The sequence below is a fragment of the Cornus florida genome, unplaced genomic scaffold (assembly GCF_030987335.1).
Source record: "Cornus florida cultivar Cherokee Brave unplaced genomic scaffold, ASM3098733v1 CherokeeBrave_3.0.0_Hap2_Chr09, whole genome shotgun sequence".
Taxonomy (NCBI): Eukaryota; Viridiplantae; Streptophyta; class Magnoliopsida; order Cornales; family Cornaceae; genus Cornus; species Cornus florida.
This window is the reverse complement of record NW_026775579.1, coordinates 82,630,259-82,649,740: the sequence shown is the minus strand read 5'-3', so window position 1 is coordinate 82,649,740 and position 19,482 is coordinate 82,630,259. Positions and strand designations below refer to the sequence as shown.

The window sequence follows — 19,482 nt, the reverse complement described above, 5'->3', positions numbered from 1 at the left end:
GTTCCATCATTCCACAGATATGAAAAATACATAATTTAAACATGTAAAAATTCACATAAGAAATCAAATCAAAATCATGCATTTTATCAATTCATAACACAAGAACAGATATGAACCAATTTCATAAAACCTATGTTCTAACCCAATTAAACATGCATAATTATTTAATTTTATGTGTTTAATAAATTCTGGAATTTCCTAGGCATGTACAGAAACACGAATCAAAGGGAAAGAGATAGAAGAAGAACTTGCCTTAAACTTTCGGATTGAAAGTTAAACTTCTTCTTCTTTAATCTTCTCTCTAAAGGGTTTTCTCCTCCTTCCTTCCTCTTTCTCCTTCTCTCTCTAACTCTCTTTCTCTAGAATATATTACGTGATATATTTTCACTCCTTTTTCAACCTATAGTTGTGTATTTATAGGCTAAATAATAACCCTATTCCTTTTCCCAATCCAAGTCAACTTAATAAAGAAAAATAAAAATGAAAATATTAAAAAGGTAACTTAAAATATGTTACGTAGTATATCCTTATTAATTAAATAAAATATATACATTAGATTATTTATTAATACTAAAGTTACCATAATATTAAAAGGTAACTTAAAACATGTTACGTATATAATTTATCTATATCCTCATTAAATAAATAAAGTATATACATCAGATTATTTATTTATACTAAAATTACCATAATATTAAAAAGGTAACTTAAAACATGTTACGTATCCTTATTATATAAATATATAAAATATATACATCAGATTATTTATTAATACTAAAGTTACTATAATATTAATAAATTACTTTCCTTTTTATATATATGTATATACATATATATCTATATATATACATATAGAACTATCCTTGGGTAATTATCCATACCCATCCAACCTCATATCCAAGTAGTCCATGGGACCCAATTAGTTAGCCTGTTACTACTAACCATAACCATAAAATAAAATAAAATAAAACATTTAATCATTTAATTTACAATTAATTACAATTAATCAAATATATCATTTAAGCATACAATCTAATTAAACAAATAATACAAATAACACCTAGACAAAATACAAATAACACATAAATAAGTAGCCAATTAATCAAATAACACTTAATTCAATTAAACACATAAACAATTAGTCAAATAATCAATTAAACAATTAAAAAAAATACAATAAAAATAAATAAATAAATACCGAGACTATCCTTTTAAAATTAGGGGTATTATAATAATTAAACTGTCTTATCATCTCTAAAAGAGATATATAAGAAGTACTCTTCAGAAGATTGGGGATTTGATGGAGTTCTTATCAGAATGAAACGTATGATTTTGTATCACATTCAGGAAGGTATTGGTGTTATGTTGTGACGTTCTAATTCACTTTATAATACCAAGTTAGATAGTTTACATTCAGCGTGTCGGGAGGATGAGGGTTAAGCCCTTAGTATTTGCTTAGGCAAACATATGTTGCTTTTAAGCTCTGTTTAAAGGATATGTTTCGAGGTTAGATGATTACCTACGAAACTATAAAAGGAAATTGTGAAACAATTCGGTAGTGTTGATTTCAAATGAGACTTTCTTTTCTAGAAAAAACGATGTCCTAAGTAGGAGTATATTTTGTGCTAGTGTGTTTGTCATACGTGTTTTATTTTCGTTGATTATTTCGGTTAATGGTATATGGTTTAGTTGGGGACACAAGTATGTGATCAGTTAACTATTGTTTTTAATAATATGGAGTAATAGCGGTATTTACGCTAGATTTGTGAGCATGCGGTCGTAGGATATGGTAGATACACATAATTCTAGCCAATCTATTAGACCTGGACATGCATCATTCTAGTATATTGTTTGGGATAGGATAGTTAAACCATCACTGTGAGTCAAATAATCTAGTATGATTAGTTTGATTTACTTTACTCTAGGTATGGATTTGTGTCATATTACAACGCCATGATAATAGTGGTTGTTAATATTTTGGGATGCGTGAGATGGTGGTAAATAAAGATCACTGTAATGCCACGATGATTTATCTGAGGTGCCGGATTTGCTGAACATCTTCTTGAAAAATTCCGGAAGTTGTTACTAAGTCGAAAGGAGGATTTAGTACGGGTTTAGGTACTTATTAGAATGACACCGATTGAGGATAGTAGACTGAATAAATATTCATCAGTCTATTCTTAATCAAGAATTTTATTCGTGAGGGCGTGTCATTAGGAGGAGTTGCCGGTGTTGCATATAGAGGAGGAAACTAAGTCTTATTCACTTGCATAAATAATATGGAATTTTTTTTTTTTAGGTCACAGTTTGCAACAATTAGCTGTTGCTAGGAAATTGATAACTTATGTAGAGGATGGAAGGATTTCATATTCTTTTGAAGTTAGACAAAGAAGTCAGATTGTCATTAACTTGTTTTAAAGAAGCAGGGTGTGTCAAAGACAAGATGGTGAGACCAAACACCTTTATAAAGATGAGGTGCATGGTATGCATGGAAAGGTCGTAGTTTGTTGACTTTTGTTGAATTAAAGTCATAGTTGACTATTGATAAATGGAATTACTGATTGAATTTCAATATCGGCAAATTTATCACAGATCAGTGGTGGATAGATTTAGTTACAGAATTCACTTTTGAAGACGCTCCAATTTAAACGTTGGGTACAGACGAAAGCTGGTGGTACTGGACTAACGGTACTTTCTATAGAAAAATTGGATGGAGGATGCACGGACTGAGTTTCACAACTTTTAGTTCTTCTAATATTTATTAGATAGTAGAGATTAACCATCAAAGATCACTAGATCCTTTGCAGCCATTTCCTATACTAAAGTGAAAATAAGAGAACATTTTACAAATTTAGTTGCGGGATTTCTGATTTTACACAAGGGTCAGGATTCTGGATGGGATATTGGTTGACTGATACATTAGGTCAACTTGATTCTTGTCTATTTCGAACTGGTAGGATTTTAGTTCATACGAATAGAATGGATCACGAGACGGTTTAGATGGATTACAGTGGTGATTCACACTTTATATCAAGTTCCGTCTGGTGGAAGCAATGATGTAAATGGATGCTCTCAACAAATGATAGAATATTTAAATCTTTCGGTTAGTTGTTGAGTTATTAGATGCATTTATAGCAGGTGTAATAATAACACTTGTTATTACTACGGTAGTTGAGAAGGTCAACTTTGAATATTGGAGCTGACCTTGAAGACGGTGTTACCTTACTCAGATGGAGTTTAAGGTACTCGAGGAGGATTTCGTAGTTTCTGTAAATAATGATATAACGGTCAGGCGACTGAGCTAGAAAATTTATAATTTTTCTTGGTGTGATCAAACGGTTAGAAGGTACATCATGACATCAAATGTCGATTTTGGTGAACAGATACAGATAAGGATGCATATACAATTGCCCTAAGTGTAAAACCTGCTACAAAGGTGGATCATCGGATATCGTAGGAATCTTTAGCCACTTCCTATAACAAATATCGAAGTTGAATTAAATAGGAGTGACGGTCGATGGGAAGGATCGACATTGATTTGGAATTTTAATTTTCCATATGGAATCTGAGTGGTGGATTGAGAAAGATCGCTTGAAGACATAAATTTGAGTGATACTTATTTTAAAACTTCATAGTAATTCTATAGTTCAGTGATAGTGGTGTTATAACATGTGGATGTCCATATTAGTGGATGCAAAGTGCTATTTCGAAAGAGCTTTATGAAGATTTTGGAACAGCAGCTCTCCTTCATATCTATAGACGGAGGAATTAATCGAGAGATTAAATTAGACGATAACGGATGTGTTTGAGGTGTATATCCTAGATTTTCATGGATAGTTGGAAATGTTTACTTCACTTGTCGGAATTTTATCTGTGATATTGTTGGCACAAGGAGGTTAGTGTGACAACTTTGGAGGTTTTGTATCTTTCACAATGCATACCTCTCATTTGTTGGTTGGAAATGGAAGTATGGGTTGTACAATCAGACCTTGACTTCATTTAAAAATATGTCGGAAAGAGATACTTCCCTTTTTATTGAACTGCGCGCGGTTGGGAGGCAACAGTAGGATGTTGTAAATAGTTGAACTCGTATACTAGAGTTTTTCGATCAGGGAGTAGTTTGCTCGTTCTATTTTCTATATAGGAAGAAGGCGATTTTTAGAGGAAGGTAAATTTTACTTTTTACATTGACTTTTAGAAGATTGTGTTTCGCAATTGAGGCAGTCGTCTCTGAATTAGCTTTACCAAATTATTAGCGCTAGGTGCATAGGAGTTTGTGCATGTATTCTATGGCACTTGGAGGTATGTAGATCATTCCTTTGTCGACATGGGAGGATTACGTTATTATTTGATACAACCTATACATCGTATGATTATTGTGTTTCTTAAAATATAGGAACCCTGTCTACCACTTGGTATATTGGAGTTAAGTGGAGCCCTTATAGTGAGGTTGCGTCTACTTGGGAATAGGAGGATGTTTTTCGCTCACAATTTTCAAGCATAATGGAAGAATAATGGAAAGAAGTAAGGGCGAATTCCGAGGACGGAATTCCTTTTGTTAGGAGGGAAGAATGTAATACCCCTAATTTTAAAAGGATAGTCTCGGTATTTATTTATTTATTTATTTTTATTGTATTTTTTTAATTGTTTAATTGATTATTTGACTAATTGTTAATGTGTTTAATTGAATTAAATGTTAATTGATTAATTGGCTACTTATTTATGTGTTATTTGTATTTTGTCTAGGTGTTATTTGTATTATTTGTTTAATTAGATCGTGTGCTTAAATGATGTATTTAATTAATTGTAAATTAAATGATTAAATGTTTTATTTTATTTTATTTTATGGTTATGGTTAGTGGTAATGGGCTAACTAATTGGGTCCCATGGACTACTTGGATAGGAGGTTGGATGGGTATGGATAATTACCCATAGATAATTCTATATGTATATATATAGATATATATGTATATACATATATATAAAAAGAAAAGTAATTTATTAATATTATAGTAACTTTAGTATTAATAAATAATCTAATATATATATTTTATATATTTATATAATAAGGATACGTAACATGTTTTAAGTTACCTTTTTAATATTATGGTAACTTTAGTATAAATAAATAATCTGATGTATATATTTTATTTATTTAATGAGGATACAGATAGATTATATACATAACAAATTTTAAGTTACTTTTTTAATATTATGGTAACTTTAGTATAAATAAATAATCTGATGTATATATTTTATTTATTTAATGAGAATATAGATAAATTATATACGTAACATATTTTAAGTTACCTTTTAATATTATGGTAACTTTAGTATTAATAAATAATCTAATGTATATATTTTATTTAATTAATAAGGATATACATAGATTATATACGTAACATATTTTAAGTTACCTTTTTAATATTTTCATTTTTTATTTTTCTTTATTAAGTTGACTTGGATTGGGAAAAGGAATAGGGTTATTATTTAGCCTATAAATACACAACTATAGGTTGAAAAAGGAGTGAAAATATATCACGTAATATATTCTAAAGAGAGAGAGAGTTAGAGAGAGAAGGAGAAAGAGGAAGGAAGGAGGAGAAAACCATTTAGAGAGAAGATCAAGGAAGAAGAAGTTTAACTTTCAATCCGAAAGTTTAAGGCAAGTTCTTCTTCTATCTCTTTCCCTTTGATTCGTGTTTCTATACATGCCTAGGAAATTTCAGGATTTATTAAACACAGAAAATTAAATAATTATGCATGTTTAATTGGATTAGAACATAGGTTTTATGAATTTGATTCATATCTATTCTTGTGTTATGAATTGATAAATGCATGATTTTGATTTGATTTTCGGTGTGAATTTTTATATGTTTAAATTATGTATATTTCATATCTGTGGAATAATGGAACGTAGAAATATGCCTAGGATTCCTGAACATTAAATAGGAACTAGGTTTGGGTTTAAATAAATTTAAATAGACTCAATCATAATGATGCTTGCTATTTGAATGTTTTAAACAAACGAATGAATTTAATCTTTTAATATGTTTTAACAATTGAGATTAAATGTGTAGGATGAATTGGATATAGACAATGCTTATTTGACGGTATAATAAAATATCATCATATGTATAAGATTCAGTTTATGTAGGACATATGATATAGGAAACTTAAATAAATAATAAGTCATTCCTATTTTGTGATAACTTGAAATTATATTATCATAGTTATTTCTGGATTGTTTGATGTATTTCCTTAATCGTTACATCAATTGTTGAATTGTGTAATTTAATGCACCGGTATGGGACGGTGGCATTCTAGAGACGGATTAATTTATCAGTTAAGTCCTACCTATTTTATATAAGGGAATGGATTAACTAAAATGTTAAGTCCTACTTATATTCAAGTCAGGTCAGCTGAACAAGTTGAATGACTTATGGATGATTAATTTATTATATAAGGGAATGGATTAACTAAAATGTTAAGTCCTACTTATATTCAAGTCAGGTCAGCTGAACAAGTTGAATGACTTATGGAGGATTAATTTATGCAGGATAGGATGGTTACTAGATTATATATATATAAGTATGGTGCCATGATATGAGCTTGAGTCTCAGGATCAATGGTTAGGGTGCGTATATCGCCAGGGATGTGTAGCTAGATATAGTATAGTTGTGTACCCTGGTAGGTCTAGGTATTCATGCCCACTATATTTGCGTTTTGCATGTTGCTTACTATTCAGGTTGAGACAACCCTATAGTCTAGTGAGGTTCCTTTAGTGTGTATATATATATATATATATACGAACTACTAGTTACTGTTGGATTGACTAGGATGTATACGTGTATCGGATCTCTGCTTGGACTGTAGTAGAGTAGAACTTGTTTGTGGGCCTGACACACCATTATTTTTCAGGTGTTCGTCAGGAGTAGAGGTTGTTCGTGCTGAGCAGGGATCAGTTTACTTCATTCTTCCGATGCTACATAGGATTTCCTTTATGATTCAGTTTCCTGATTTAGACAGTTATTGCTGTCATTTGTTTAGTTTGGATTTTCTAGGGGTCCACGCAGTATGGATTCCCAAGTTGTATTTTGGAGAATCAGTTGTATCAGAAGAGTTTATCAATTAATGGAAATATATTCTGAGGTTTATTATTAGATTATCATTTTAGTTTTTTGTCAGCATTTTATTTATTCTTCTTTATTCTTTTATACTCTGTGTTCGTTTATTATTAATTTGTTTTGATATCCTCGGGTATTCGGACGTGGGCCTGGCCAACCCGCATTCGGAAATCCGGGGGGGTATCACATAATATAAAAAAAAATAAAAAATCAATGTTTTCATTTAAGAAAAGGAGAAAACTCACATTCAGACGTACATATGTAATAGGTGGCACGGTACCACTGCACCAACACTGTTGTTGCCATTTGATTTCTACAAAACAATAGATTTATTCATTGTAAAAACAAAATTATGACATTGCTAATATCAAAATGTTAATGACATATACTGGAAAATTAAATTATCAAATAATAAAAAATAAATTAAATTAACCTTTCGTTTCGCATAGTTTTTTTTTCTCTGCATGTATTGTTCAAACTTATTCTTCTTCCTGCGCCTTGGTCCCTTACCACCTGTTTCTTTATTCTTTATACCCTTGGCATTACTTCCGATCACGGCTTGCCCAATGATACTTTCATTATGTTCATGATTATTACTTCTTTCAGTTGAAAAAGCTGAATTGGTTGCCTCCTGTTCAACATTGGAACATTGCCTTTCAATATTAATGTGCTTTCTTTTCCATTTCATCCCCTTTAGCATCAAATTATTGAATACCTCTTCTTTCTTGGATGCAAATGAGCTGATTTCTGTAAAAAAAAATGACATAACATCCTATACCTTCGGCGTACTTCAAGTTTAGGATCAGCAATAACTTCACATCTACGGATATCTTGTACGCTGTTATCCCTAGCTTTTCTCGTCCACTTTTTTAGTATATACATAGAAGGTAATTCTTTGAAATAATGAGTGTCGTCTTTCAGTACTTTAAGTACATGGCTACACAAAATACCTTCCATTGCATATTTCCCGCACGAACAACTTAGAAAGCCATCATCCCACCTTGTCACAGTCCGATCCATACTGCCATCATGAACAGATACTCTAGAAACACGTAATCCATTTTCATCTAAACTTGTTCCTTCCACGGTAGCAACCACACAAGCTTCTATGAATTGATCCTGGAAAAGTTCAAAAATCTTCAACGTGTACATATTGCCCATTTGTTTTAGAATGGGACAATTTTGTTTAAGTCTAGGTAGTTTACTGAGTAAACCATACTCAGCTTGATATTCCTTGTACCGTTTGTCTGACAATAGCCTGTCAAGGTGCATGAAGAAATCTGGAATACTCATTTTCCTGGTTAAGTACTCTTTCAAGCAGCTATTTAGACTTTCACTCAGCTGCGTTGTCCGCATTCCAGCGGTAAACCAATGTTTAACAAATGGATAACCCCATTTTTCTCTCAAACCAAACAAATTATTCAACCATGTGTTACCAACAACATTGTAGTCCCTTAACATTATATCCCATTATATATAAAAATCATCCTCATCATCATAACAGTACATGAATTGACTCAGCACACTTTTAATCCCTTCATCATTCCTAAAAATGGTGCCTACATGCTTCTGTGCATTTGCCATGATGTGCCACGTGCAAAGTAAATGTTTTGTCTTCGGCATAACTTTTGCCAACGCCTTTGCCATTGCACCATCTTGGTCAGTAAGAATCGTTTGTGGTGCTTTACCTAATATCACATTCAAGAATATATCAAAAAGGCATGTAAATGAATAGGCAATCTTATCATACATCATTACTAAAATTTTTAACAGTATTGAAAATTTAAAGGCAAGAACATTATGGCCCAATAAAATATCTTCATTTGAAAAAGTAATTCACATAAAAAAGGTAAAAAAGAATGGCCATGTTCAATTATTAAAGGCTTAAAAAGTATATATATATATATATATATGATGACCAAAATAATTGCAAGAAGAAAAAAAAAGAATTACATTTATAGTATTTACCTGACATTGAATTCAAGAATGAATCAAACAGCCACGCAAATAAATGGCAGTCTTGTCATACATTAATGCTAGCCCAAAGACAGCAGTATCCTGATGATGATTCAAACCAAGAAAAGCCGCAAAGAGACGATTGCTTTGGACGAGCTTGTATGTCGTGTCGAATGTGACGACGTCTCCAAAATGCCCATAGTCAATTATCATTCTCGAATCTGCCCAGAAGATACTAGTTATCATTTCATCGCTATCCAACTGCACGGTGTGGAAAAATGAAGGATTCTCACAAGATTGAATTTTGAAATAATTCATCAGCCATGCCTTCTCTCTGTATTCTAACTCACTCTGTCTTCTTGTCTTTAGAAAATTTTGTTGATCAACTTTGGTGTAGCCAATTAATTGCCTCCCAGCAACTTGCCTGCTCATTAACTCAAATGCATTACCGAGTGGAACTCCAGATTGGCAGGCTAATTCCACATCAATTGCCTGGGCAACACTTATTCTTCGTTATGATGGCATCATATGTGTGCATTCTTCAATTATCATAGGATGATTGTGAGATTCAACAAAATTATATGCAACATATTTTCCCTTCTTGTGGTCATATCTAATTTGCATCAGTGCACCACAACCAGTTTGAGTTTCAGCCCTGGGCATTCTTGTATGGATATCCCTCTTGTCCTTCACCCTAAAACCTTATTTGGAACACACAAACTTGCTTGTTGTAATATTTCCTATCTTACGGCTTTGATTTGCATAATCCTTACGAATACTGAATCCAACTTTACCCCCATAAGCATTGTAAAAGTCGTATGCTTCATCCTCAGTGTCAAACTGCATGTTCAATTTTGGTATGAATTCTATGTCAATGGGATTGACAACTTACGCTACAAAGTTTTTAGAAATATTGATTTTGGCAACGATTGGAACGCTTGTTCTCACATCATTAGTACTTAAGTCGTCGTCCATTGGGATAACTTCAGTATGAATGCTACAAGAAGCAAAAGGTCCATCAAAATGTTAAAGTCAGTTTCTATAATTTGTGACAAAAAAAAAAAAATACTAAATATTTACCAAACTAATGAAAAAGGCTAAAAAATCGTACAATTATCCAAGATTTTAGATACACTAGAATGCTTAACCAATGTCAATTTCAAGTAAAAAAATATCATAATTTATACTAACTGATGACAAATGAAAGAATTAAAAAATGTTAACATTAGGTGTGAAATTAGTTTTGTAGAGGTGTGAAATTAGTTTGCAGAACTGTGTGAATAGCTTATTTTGATGGTGAAGGTGATCAGTATCTCTACTTATTAAACTTCACAATGTTTTTTTCCTTATAAATATCACATAATGACCTGTGAAATGTGTAATTGCCGTATACATGAGAAGACAAAATATTTTGATAACACATTGGTACCTAATGAAGCCAACTCAGTTAAAAAAAAAAAAAAAAAAAAAAACAATTATGAAAGATTTTACATTCACTAGAATGGTTATTGAAGGTTATAGAATAAAACCTACATTTAGCCAAGATTTCAAATACACTAGAATGCTTAACCAATGTCAATTTCAAGTAAAAAAAAAAATATATCATAATTTACACTAACGGATGACAAATGAAAGAATTAAAAAAAGTTAAATTTAGGTGTGAAATTAGTTTTGCAGATGTGTGAAATTAGTTTGCGGAACTGTGTGAATAACTTAATTTGATAGTGAAGGTGATCAGTGTCCCTACTTACTAAACTTCACAATGTTTTTTTTCTCATAAATATCACATAATAACATGTGAAATGTGTAATTGCCGCATACATGAGAAGACAAAATATTTGGATAACACATTGGTACCTAATGAAGCCAACTCAGTTAAAAAAAACAATGATGGATGATTTTACATTCACTAGAATGTTTATTGAAGATTATAGAAGAAAATCCTACAATTATCCAAGATTTCAAATACGCTAGAATGCTTAACCAATGTCAATTTCAAGTAAAAAAAAAAATATCATAATTTACACTAACGGATGACAAATAAAAGAATTAAAAAAAGTTAAATTTAGGTATGAAATTAGTTTTGCAGAACTGTGCGAATAACTTAATTTGATGGTGAAGGTGATCAGTGGCCCTACTTATTAAACTTCAAAATGTTTTTTTTTCTCATAAATATCAAATAATAACATGTGAAATGTGTAATTGCCGTATATATGAGAAGACAAAATATTTGGATAACACATTGGTACCTAATGAAGCCAACTCAGTTAAAAAAAACAATTATGAAAATTTTTACATTCACTAGAATGGTTATTGAAGATTATAGAAGAAAATTCTACAATTATCCAAAATTTCAAATATGCTAGAATGCTTAACCAATGTCAATTTCAAGTAAAAAAATATCATAATTTACACTAACGGATGACAAATGAAAGAATTAAAAAAAATGTTAAATTTAGGTGTGAAATTAGTTTTGCAGAACTGTGTGAATAACTTAATTTGATAGTAAAGGTGATCAGTGTCCCTACTTATTAAACTTCACAATATTTTTTTTCTCATAAATATCACATAATAACTTGTAAAATGTGTAATTGCCGCATACATGAGAAGACAAAATATTTGGATAACACATTTGTACCTAATGAAGCCAACTCAGTTAAAAAAAATAATTATGGAAGATTTAACATTCACTAGAATGGTTATTGAAGATTATAGAAAAAAATCCTATAATTATCCAAGATTTTAAATACGCTAGAATGCTTAACCAATGTCAATTTCAAGTAAAAAAAAAATATCATAATTTACACTAACGGATGATAAATGAAAGAATTAAAAAAAGTTAAATTTAAGTGTGAAATTAGTTTTGCAGAGGTATGAAATTAGTTTTGCAGAACTGCGTGAATAGCTTATTTTGATTGTGAAGGTGATCAGTGTCCCTACTTATTAAACTTCACAATATTTTTTCCTCATAAATATCTATAATAACCTGTGAAATGTGTAATTGACGCATACACGAGAAGATAAAATATTTGGATAACAGATTGGTACCTAATGAAGCCAACTCAGTTAAAAAAAAGCAATTATGGAAGATTTTACATTAACTAGAACGGTTATTGAAGATTATAGAAGAAAATACTACAATTATCCAAGATTTCAAATACGCTAGAATGCTTAACCAATGTCAATTTCAAGTAAAAAAAATATCATAATTTACACTAACGGATGACAAATGAAAGAATTAAAAAATGTTAAATTTAGGTGTGAAATTAGTTTTGCAAAACTGTGTGAATAGCTTATTTTGATGGTGAAGGTGATCAGTGTCCCTACTTATTAAACTTTACAATATATTTTTTCTCATAAATATCACATAATAACTTGTGAAATGTGTAATTGTCGCATACATGAGAAGACAAAATATTTGGATAACACATTGGTACCTAATGAAGCCAACTCAGCTAAAAAAATAATTATGAAAGATTTTACATTCACTAGAATGGTTATTGAAGATTATAGAAGAAAATCATACAATTATCCAAGATTTTAAATATGCTAGAATGCTTAACCAATGTCAATTTCAAGTAAAAAAAATATCATAATTTACAGTAACAGATGACAAATGAAAGAATTAATAAATGTTAAATTTAGGTGTGAAATTAGTTTGCAGAGGTGTGAAATTAATTTCGCAGAACTGTGTGAATAACTTATTTTGATGGTGAAAGTGATCAGTGTCCCTACTTATTAAATTTCACAATATTTTTTTTCTCATAAATATCACATAATAACCTGTGAAATGTGTAATTGCCGCATACATGAGATTACAAAATATTTGGATAACACATTGGTACCTAATGAAGCCAACTCAGTTAAAAAAAAAACAATTATGGAAGATTTTACATTCACTAGAATGGTTATTGAAGATTATAGAAGAAAATCATACAATTATCCAAGATTTTAAATACGCTAGAATGCTTAACCAATGTTAATTTCAAGTAAAAAAATATCATAATTTATACTAACTGATGACAAATGAAAAATTAAAAAATGTTAAATTTTGGTGTGAAATTAGTTTGCAGAGATGTGAAATTAGTTTGGCAGAACTGTGTGAAGAACTTAATTTGATGGTGAAGGTGATCAGTGTCCCTACTTATTAAACTTCATAATGTTTTTTTTTTTTTCTCATAAATATCACATAATAATCCGTGAAATGTGTAATTGCAGCATACATGAGAAGACAAAATATTTGGTTAACACATTGGTACCTAATGAAGCCAACTCAGTTAAAAAAACAATTTTGGAAGATTTTACATTCACTAGAATGGTTAGTGAAGATTATGGAAGAAAATCTTACAATTATCCAAGATTTCAAATACACTAGAATGCTTAACCATTGTCAATTTGAAGTAAAAAAAATATCAGAATTTACATTAACGGGTGACAAATGAAAGAATTAAAAAATGTTAAATTTAGGTGTGAAATTAGTTTGGTAGAGTTGTGAAATTAGTTTTGCAGAACTGTGTGAATAACTTAATTTGATGGTGAAGGTGATCAGTGTCCCTACTTATTAAACTTCACAATATTTTTTTTCCCATAAATATCACATAATAACCTGTGAAATGTGTAATTGCCGCATACATGAGAAGACAAAATATTTGGATAACACATTGGTACCTAATGAAGCCAACTCAGTTAAAAAAAATAATTATGGAAGATTTTACATTCACTAGAATGCTTATTTAAAATTATAGAAGTAAATCTTACAATTATCCAAGATTTCAAATACACTAGAATGTTTAACCAATGTCAATTTCAAGTAAAAAATATCATAATTTACACTAACGGATGACAAATGAAAGAAGTAAAAAATGTTAAATTTAGGTGTGAAATTAGTTTTGCAGAGGTGTGAAATTAGTTTTACCGAACTGTGTGAATAACTTATTTTGTTGGTGAAAGTGATCAGTGTCCCTACTTATTAAATTTCACAATATTTTTTTTCTCATAAATATCACATAGTAATCTGTGAAATGTGTAATTGTCGCATACATGAAAAGAAAAAATATTTTGATAACACATTGGTATCTAATGAAGCCAACTCAGTTAAAAAAAACAATTATGGAAGATTTTACATTCACTAGAATGGTTATTGAAGATTATAGAAGAAAATCTTACAATTATCCAAGATTTCAAATACGCTAAAATGCTTAACCAATGTCAATTTCAAGTAAAAAATATTATAATTCACACTAACTGATGACAAATGAAAGAATTAAAAAATGTTAAATTTAGGTATGAAATTAGTTTTGCAGAACTGTGTGAATAACTTATTTTGATGGTGAAGGTGATCAGTGTCCCTACTTATTAAACTTCACAATGTTTTTTTTTCTCATAAATATCACATAATAACCTGTAAAATGTGTAATTGCTGCATACATGAGAAGACAAAATATTTGGATAACACATTGATACCTAATGAAGCCAACTCAGTTAAAAAAAACAATTATGGAAGATTTTACATTCACTAGAATGGTTATTGAAGATTATAGAAGAAAATCATATAATTATCCAAGATTTCAAATACGCTAGAATGCTTAACCAATGTCAATTTCAAGTAAAAAGAAATATCATAATTTAAACTAACTAATGACAAATGAAAGAATTAAAAAATGTTAAATTTAGGTGTGAAATTAGTTTTGCAGAGGTGTGAAATTAGTTTTGCAGAACTGTATGAATAACTTATTTTGATGGTGAAGGTGATCAGTGTCCCTACTTATTAAACTTCACAATATTTTTTTTCTTATAAATATCACATAATAACCTGTGAAATGTGTAATTGCCGCATACATGAGAAAATAAAATATTTGGATAACACATTGGTACCTAATGAAGCCAACTCAGTTAAAAAAAATAATTATGGAAGATTTTACATTCACTAGAATGGTTATTGAAGATTATAGAAGAAAATCCTACAATTATCCAAGATTTCAAATACACTATAATGCTTAACCAATGTCAATTTCAAGTAAAAAAAAATCATAATTTACACTAACAAATGTCAATTTCAAGTAAAAAAAATATCATAATTTAGACTAACTGATGACAAATGAAAGAATTAAAAAATGTTAACTTTAGGTGTGAAATTAGTTTTGCAGAACTGTGTGAATAACTTAATTTGATGGTGAAGGTGATCAATGTGCCTACTTATTAAACTTCATAATATTTTTTTCCTCATAAATGTCACATAATAACCTGTGAAATGTGTTATTGTCGCATACATGAGAAGACAAAATATTTGGATAGCACATTGGTACCAAATGAAGCAACTCAATTAAAAAAAAAAATAATTATGGAAGATTTTACATTCAGTAGAATGGTTATTGAATATTATAGAAATAAATCCTACAATTATCCAAGATTTCAAATACACTAGAATGCTTAACCAATGTCAATTTCAAGTAAAAAAAAATATCATAATTTACACTAACGAATGACAAATGAAAGAATTAAAAAATGTTAAATTTAGGTGTGAAATTAGTTTTGCAGAGGTGTGAAATTAGTTTGCAGAATTGTGTTAATAACTTAATTTGATGGTGAAGGTGATCAGTGTCCCTACTTATTAAACTTCACAGTGTTTTTTTTTCTCATAAATATCACATAATAACCTGTGAAATGTGTAATTGCCGCATACATGAGAAGACAAAATATTTGGATAACACATTGGTTCAGTTAAAAAAAACAATTATGGAAGATTTTATATTCACTAGTATGGTTATTGAAGATTATGGAAGAAAATCCTACAATTATCTAAGAGTTCAAATACACTAGAATGCTTAACCATTGTCAATTTCAAGTAAAAAAAAAATATCATAATTTACACTAACAGATGACAAATGAAAGAATAAAAAAATGTTAAATTTAGGTGTGAAATTAGTTTGGCCGAGTTATGAAATTAGCTTTGCAGAACTGTGTGAATAACTTAATTTGATGGTGAAGGTGATCTTTGTCTCTACTTATTAAACTTCACAATGTTTTTTTTTTTTTTCTCATAAATGTCATATAATAACTTGTGAAATGTGTAGTTGCCGCATACATGAGAAGACAAAATATTTGGATAACACATTGGTACCTAATGAAGCCAACTCAGTTAAAAAAAAATAATTATGGAAGATTTTACATTCACTAGAATGCTTATTTATAATTATAGAAGAAAACCCTACAATTATCCAAGATTTCAGATTCACTATAATGCTTAACCATTGTTAATTTCAACTAAAAAATATCATAGTTTACACTAACAGATGACAAATGAAATAATCATAAATTCTTAAATTTATGTGTGACATAAGTTGGTCAGTACTGTGTGAATAACTTATTTTGATGGTGAAGGTGATCAGAGTCCCTATTTGTTAAACTTCGCAATTTTGTTTTCTAATAAATATCAAATATTAACCTCTGAAATGTCTAATTGCCGCATACATTTAATACTAATTTTTTTTTATAACACATTCATACCTACAGAAGCCAATTCAGTTCTAAAAATCAATTATGGAAGATTTTACATTCATTACAAAGACAGATCGATGACAAATGAAAGAATCATAAATTTTATAAATGTACATTGTTCCGTTCAAAACAAAAATTTCACTGTAAATGAACATTATATTAAATGTACAATATTAATAACATGTATTAAGACTTACCAACAATCAAGTATTAATTAGGTCAATTGTAGATACCACATGAGGTCCATTGTAGATTTCCTTCCTGTAGATGAAGAGCTGACATTGCATTGAAGAAATCAGCACACTGCAATCTGGGTTTTGATTCAAAAAAGATAGTAGAAAAGTAAGAATAGAGGAGAGAGGAATTATGGTTTTCAATAAAAAAGGAATTCAAAAGCAATATGTTTTTTTTTATGGAACAAAGAGGACGAATTAGGGTTTGGATTAAAGAAATTAAAAAGAAATAATGAACAAAAATGAAAAAGGAAGGAGGGAAATAACAAAAGCAAAAGAGAAGAAGGGGAAAGTGAAATTGCAGAAGCACGGGTGCGGCAGCTTATTTCAGCTTTCCTCTTTCGTGTTTTTTTTTTTTTTTTTTTTTTTTGGCTTTACAGCTGGCACGTTAAGTTATTATGCCGTTTGTGGACTTCTTTTTCTTGTGCCAAGCCAAACACGACATTAATCAGCTCACAAAAGGGGACTGTAGGGTAATGAATAGCAGGGGATTTGCGCCCACCTACTTCGGCTTTGGTGGACAGTCAAACAATAGTTGATTTTGATTTGTGGGTATATATAGCCTTCTTTTTGTGCTCTTTCAAAAAATTAATTAAGATGTGGTGTCCTCTCAATAAATGTCATAAAGTTGGCCAAAAAAATAATTATGGCATAAAGTGATGGCAATAAATGTGACATTTAAAGTACTAACCGCTATAGTCTTCTCTGGGTGTGAAATGCATACAAACAAATATATGCGAAAATTGTTCAATTTTTTTTTTTTTAAGTACATGATTTGTCAGATTTTATTTGTACTTAAGGAATGTGTTTGTCTTGAAAATTCCAGGCACTCATTATTTTTTTAAGTACTTTAATGTGCTGTTTTAAAAAAATTAAAAATTGAGTATTAAAATTTTTAAGAGTCAGTTTTAAATTTTTTTAGTGTTCTAAGATGAGTGATCTCCATGTACCTTAAAATTTTATCTCATTTTAAGTGGTATTGATTATTTTCAGTAAAAATTTTAAATTACATTATCAAAACAACTTAATTGGATAAATTCTCAATCTGTTCAAAATTGAATATTGAATTGAGGTATCAAATAACATCCAAGTATAATTGCAACGCCATAATTGCACAATCAGAATTCTTGAATCTGTAAATCCTACTTTGAATTCCACAATATTTAAGGACTAAGCTTAACATAATTTTATGTCATTTTAAATGACGCTTACCATTTTCAGTGGTTAGATTATCAAATTCACTTAATTAAAAAATCGATCAGGGTGTGTTTAACTGTACGAAATTAGAATTTGTAAAATTTGAGAAAATTATAGTTTAATTTTCTTAATTGTTTTTCTCAAATTTCACAAATTTCAATTTCAATTCTAAAATTTCAATTCTATATAATCGTACATCCTCAATCCTTTTAGAATCACGATTCTTAAATTCTGTAAATTATAATGTAAATTCGTTAAAGTTCAAGGACTAAGCTTAAGCATGGTTTTTGACGAAGAATTATGATAAAGAGTTCGCTATCATGCTACTCTAATCAATAGACTATGAGTAAGATGTGTGCCTACCATTCTCGCCCGACAGTCGAACTACAAATCATTTTTCATCATGAATTGAAAATTTTCTTCCATAACATATTGTGCATGGAATGTTAAATGGAACGTCCTTTTCACACCAATCAATAATGTTGGAAGAATTAATATGCTTTGCAGTTTGCTTCTCTCAACCATCCATCAACTTTATTAAAGGTTATAATTATATTATATTGTGTTGTGTTACATTAAATATATAAATGCAATATGACTGGACAGGCATTTAGGTAACTTATCATCTAGAGAAACGAAGAGGCATTGTTGATAAATAAAATATAAAAGCTTACAAAATACAAATCATGGAAATCGAATGATCTTTTGAATATAAAAGAGTGAGCAAGTTATTATTGGGCGGTATTACTATATATAATGATAGAATATATATAAAAAATATACCCATTACAAAAATGGAGGTTAACTAGGATAAAGTTTTCACGTCGTGTGAGATTTTTCTCCTTTTTTTTTTTTTTTTTTTTTTTTTTTTTGGTCTTTCAAAGGCACAAAGGCCTAAAGCCAAGATGAGAGTATAGTGTCATAATGAAATGTCTCCAAAATGATAGAAAATAAATAAAGGATCAAACTTGGTCAATTGGGTGGTTGTCGGTTGGAAGGTATTTCAAATTCTGAACAACAAGTCTATTTTAATTTAACTAATTAATTGCCGACATCCAATCTAATAAATCTTTAAATTCATATCGAAACAAACCAAATGCAGACCAAACAAGGCACTGAATATTTTTAATTCTTAAGAACAGTTCTCAGGTTACAAATCAAATAAAGTCATGAATGCTTTGAATATTCTAGTAATACTTCGTTACATTTTAAAGTAAAATGTTGAATATTCAAGTCCTATAAATACAAAGTGAGTTTTTTGTCTAGGTAAGTGACATGAGTTTTTTGTCTAGGTAAGTGACATAAAAATAAATAAATAAATAAATAAAATCACTTGAGACATGGGTTATTTCAACCATGTCCTTTTAAATGTTATTTTGCGTGTGTGTTTTTTTTCTCTAAAATATTCAAGTGAATGATATAAGGAGATTGAAACAGAAACATAGAGAATGATTTCATTTCATACTTGTATG

At 29.7% G+C, this 19,482-nt stretch overlaps 1 protein-coding gene across 1 annotated transcript; it reads right to left on the bottom strand.

The window, feature by feature from the left end:
* Window positions 1-7,374: 7,374 nt before the first annotated feature.
* On the bottom strand, window positions 7,375-8,588 carry LOC132272989 (protein FAR1-RELATED SEQUENCE 1-like). Its single transcript, XM_059774036.1, has 3 exons — window positions 7,917-8,588; window positions 7,561-7,758; window positions 7,375-7,440 (listed from the first exon to the last, which is right to left on the bottom strand). The coding sequence occupies exons 1-3, from the start codon at window positions 8,586-8,588 to the stop codon at window positions 7,375-7,377; spliced, it is 936 nt and encodes a 311-aa protein (XP_059630019.1).
* Window positions 8,589-19,482: the final 10,894 nt, after the last annotated feature.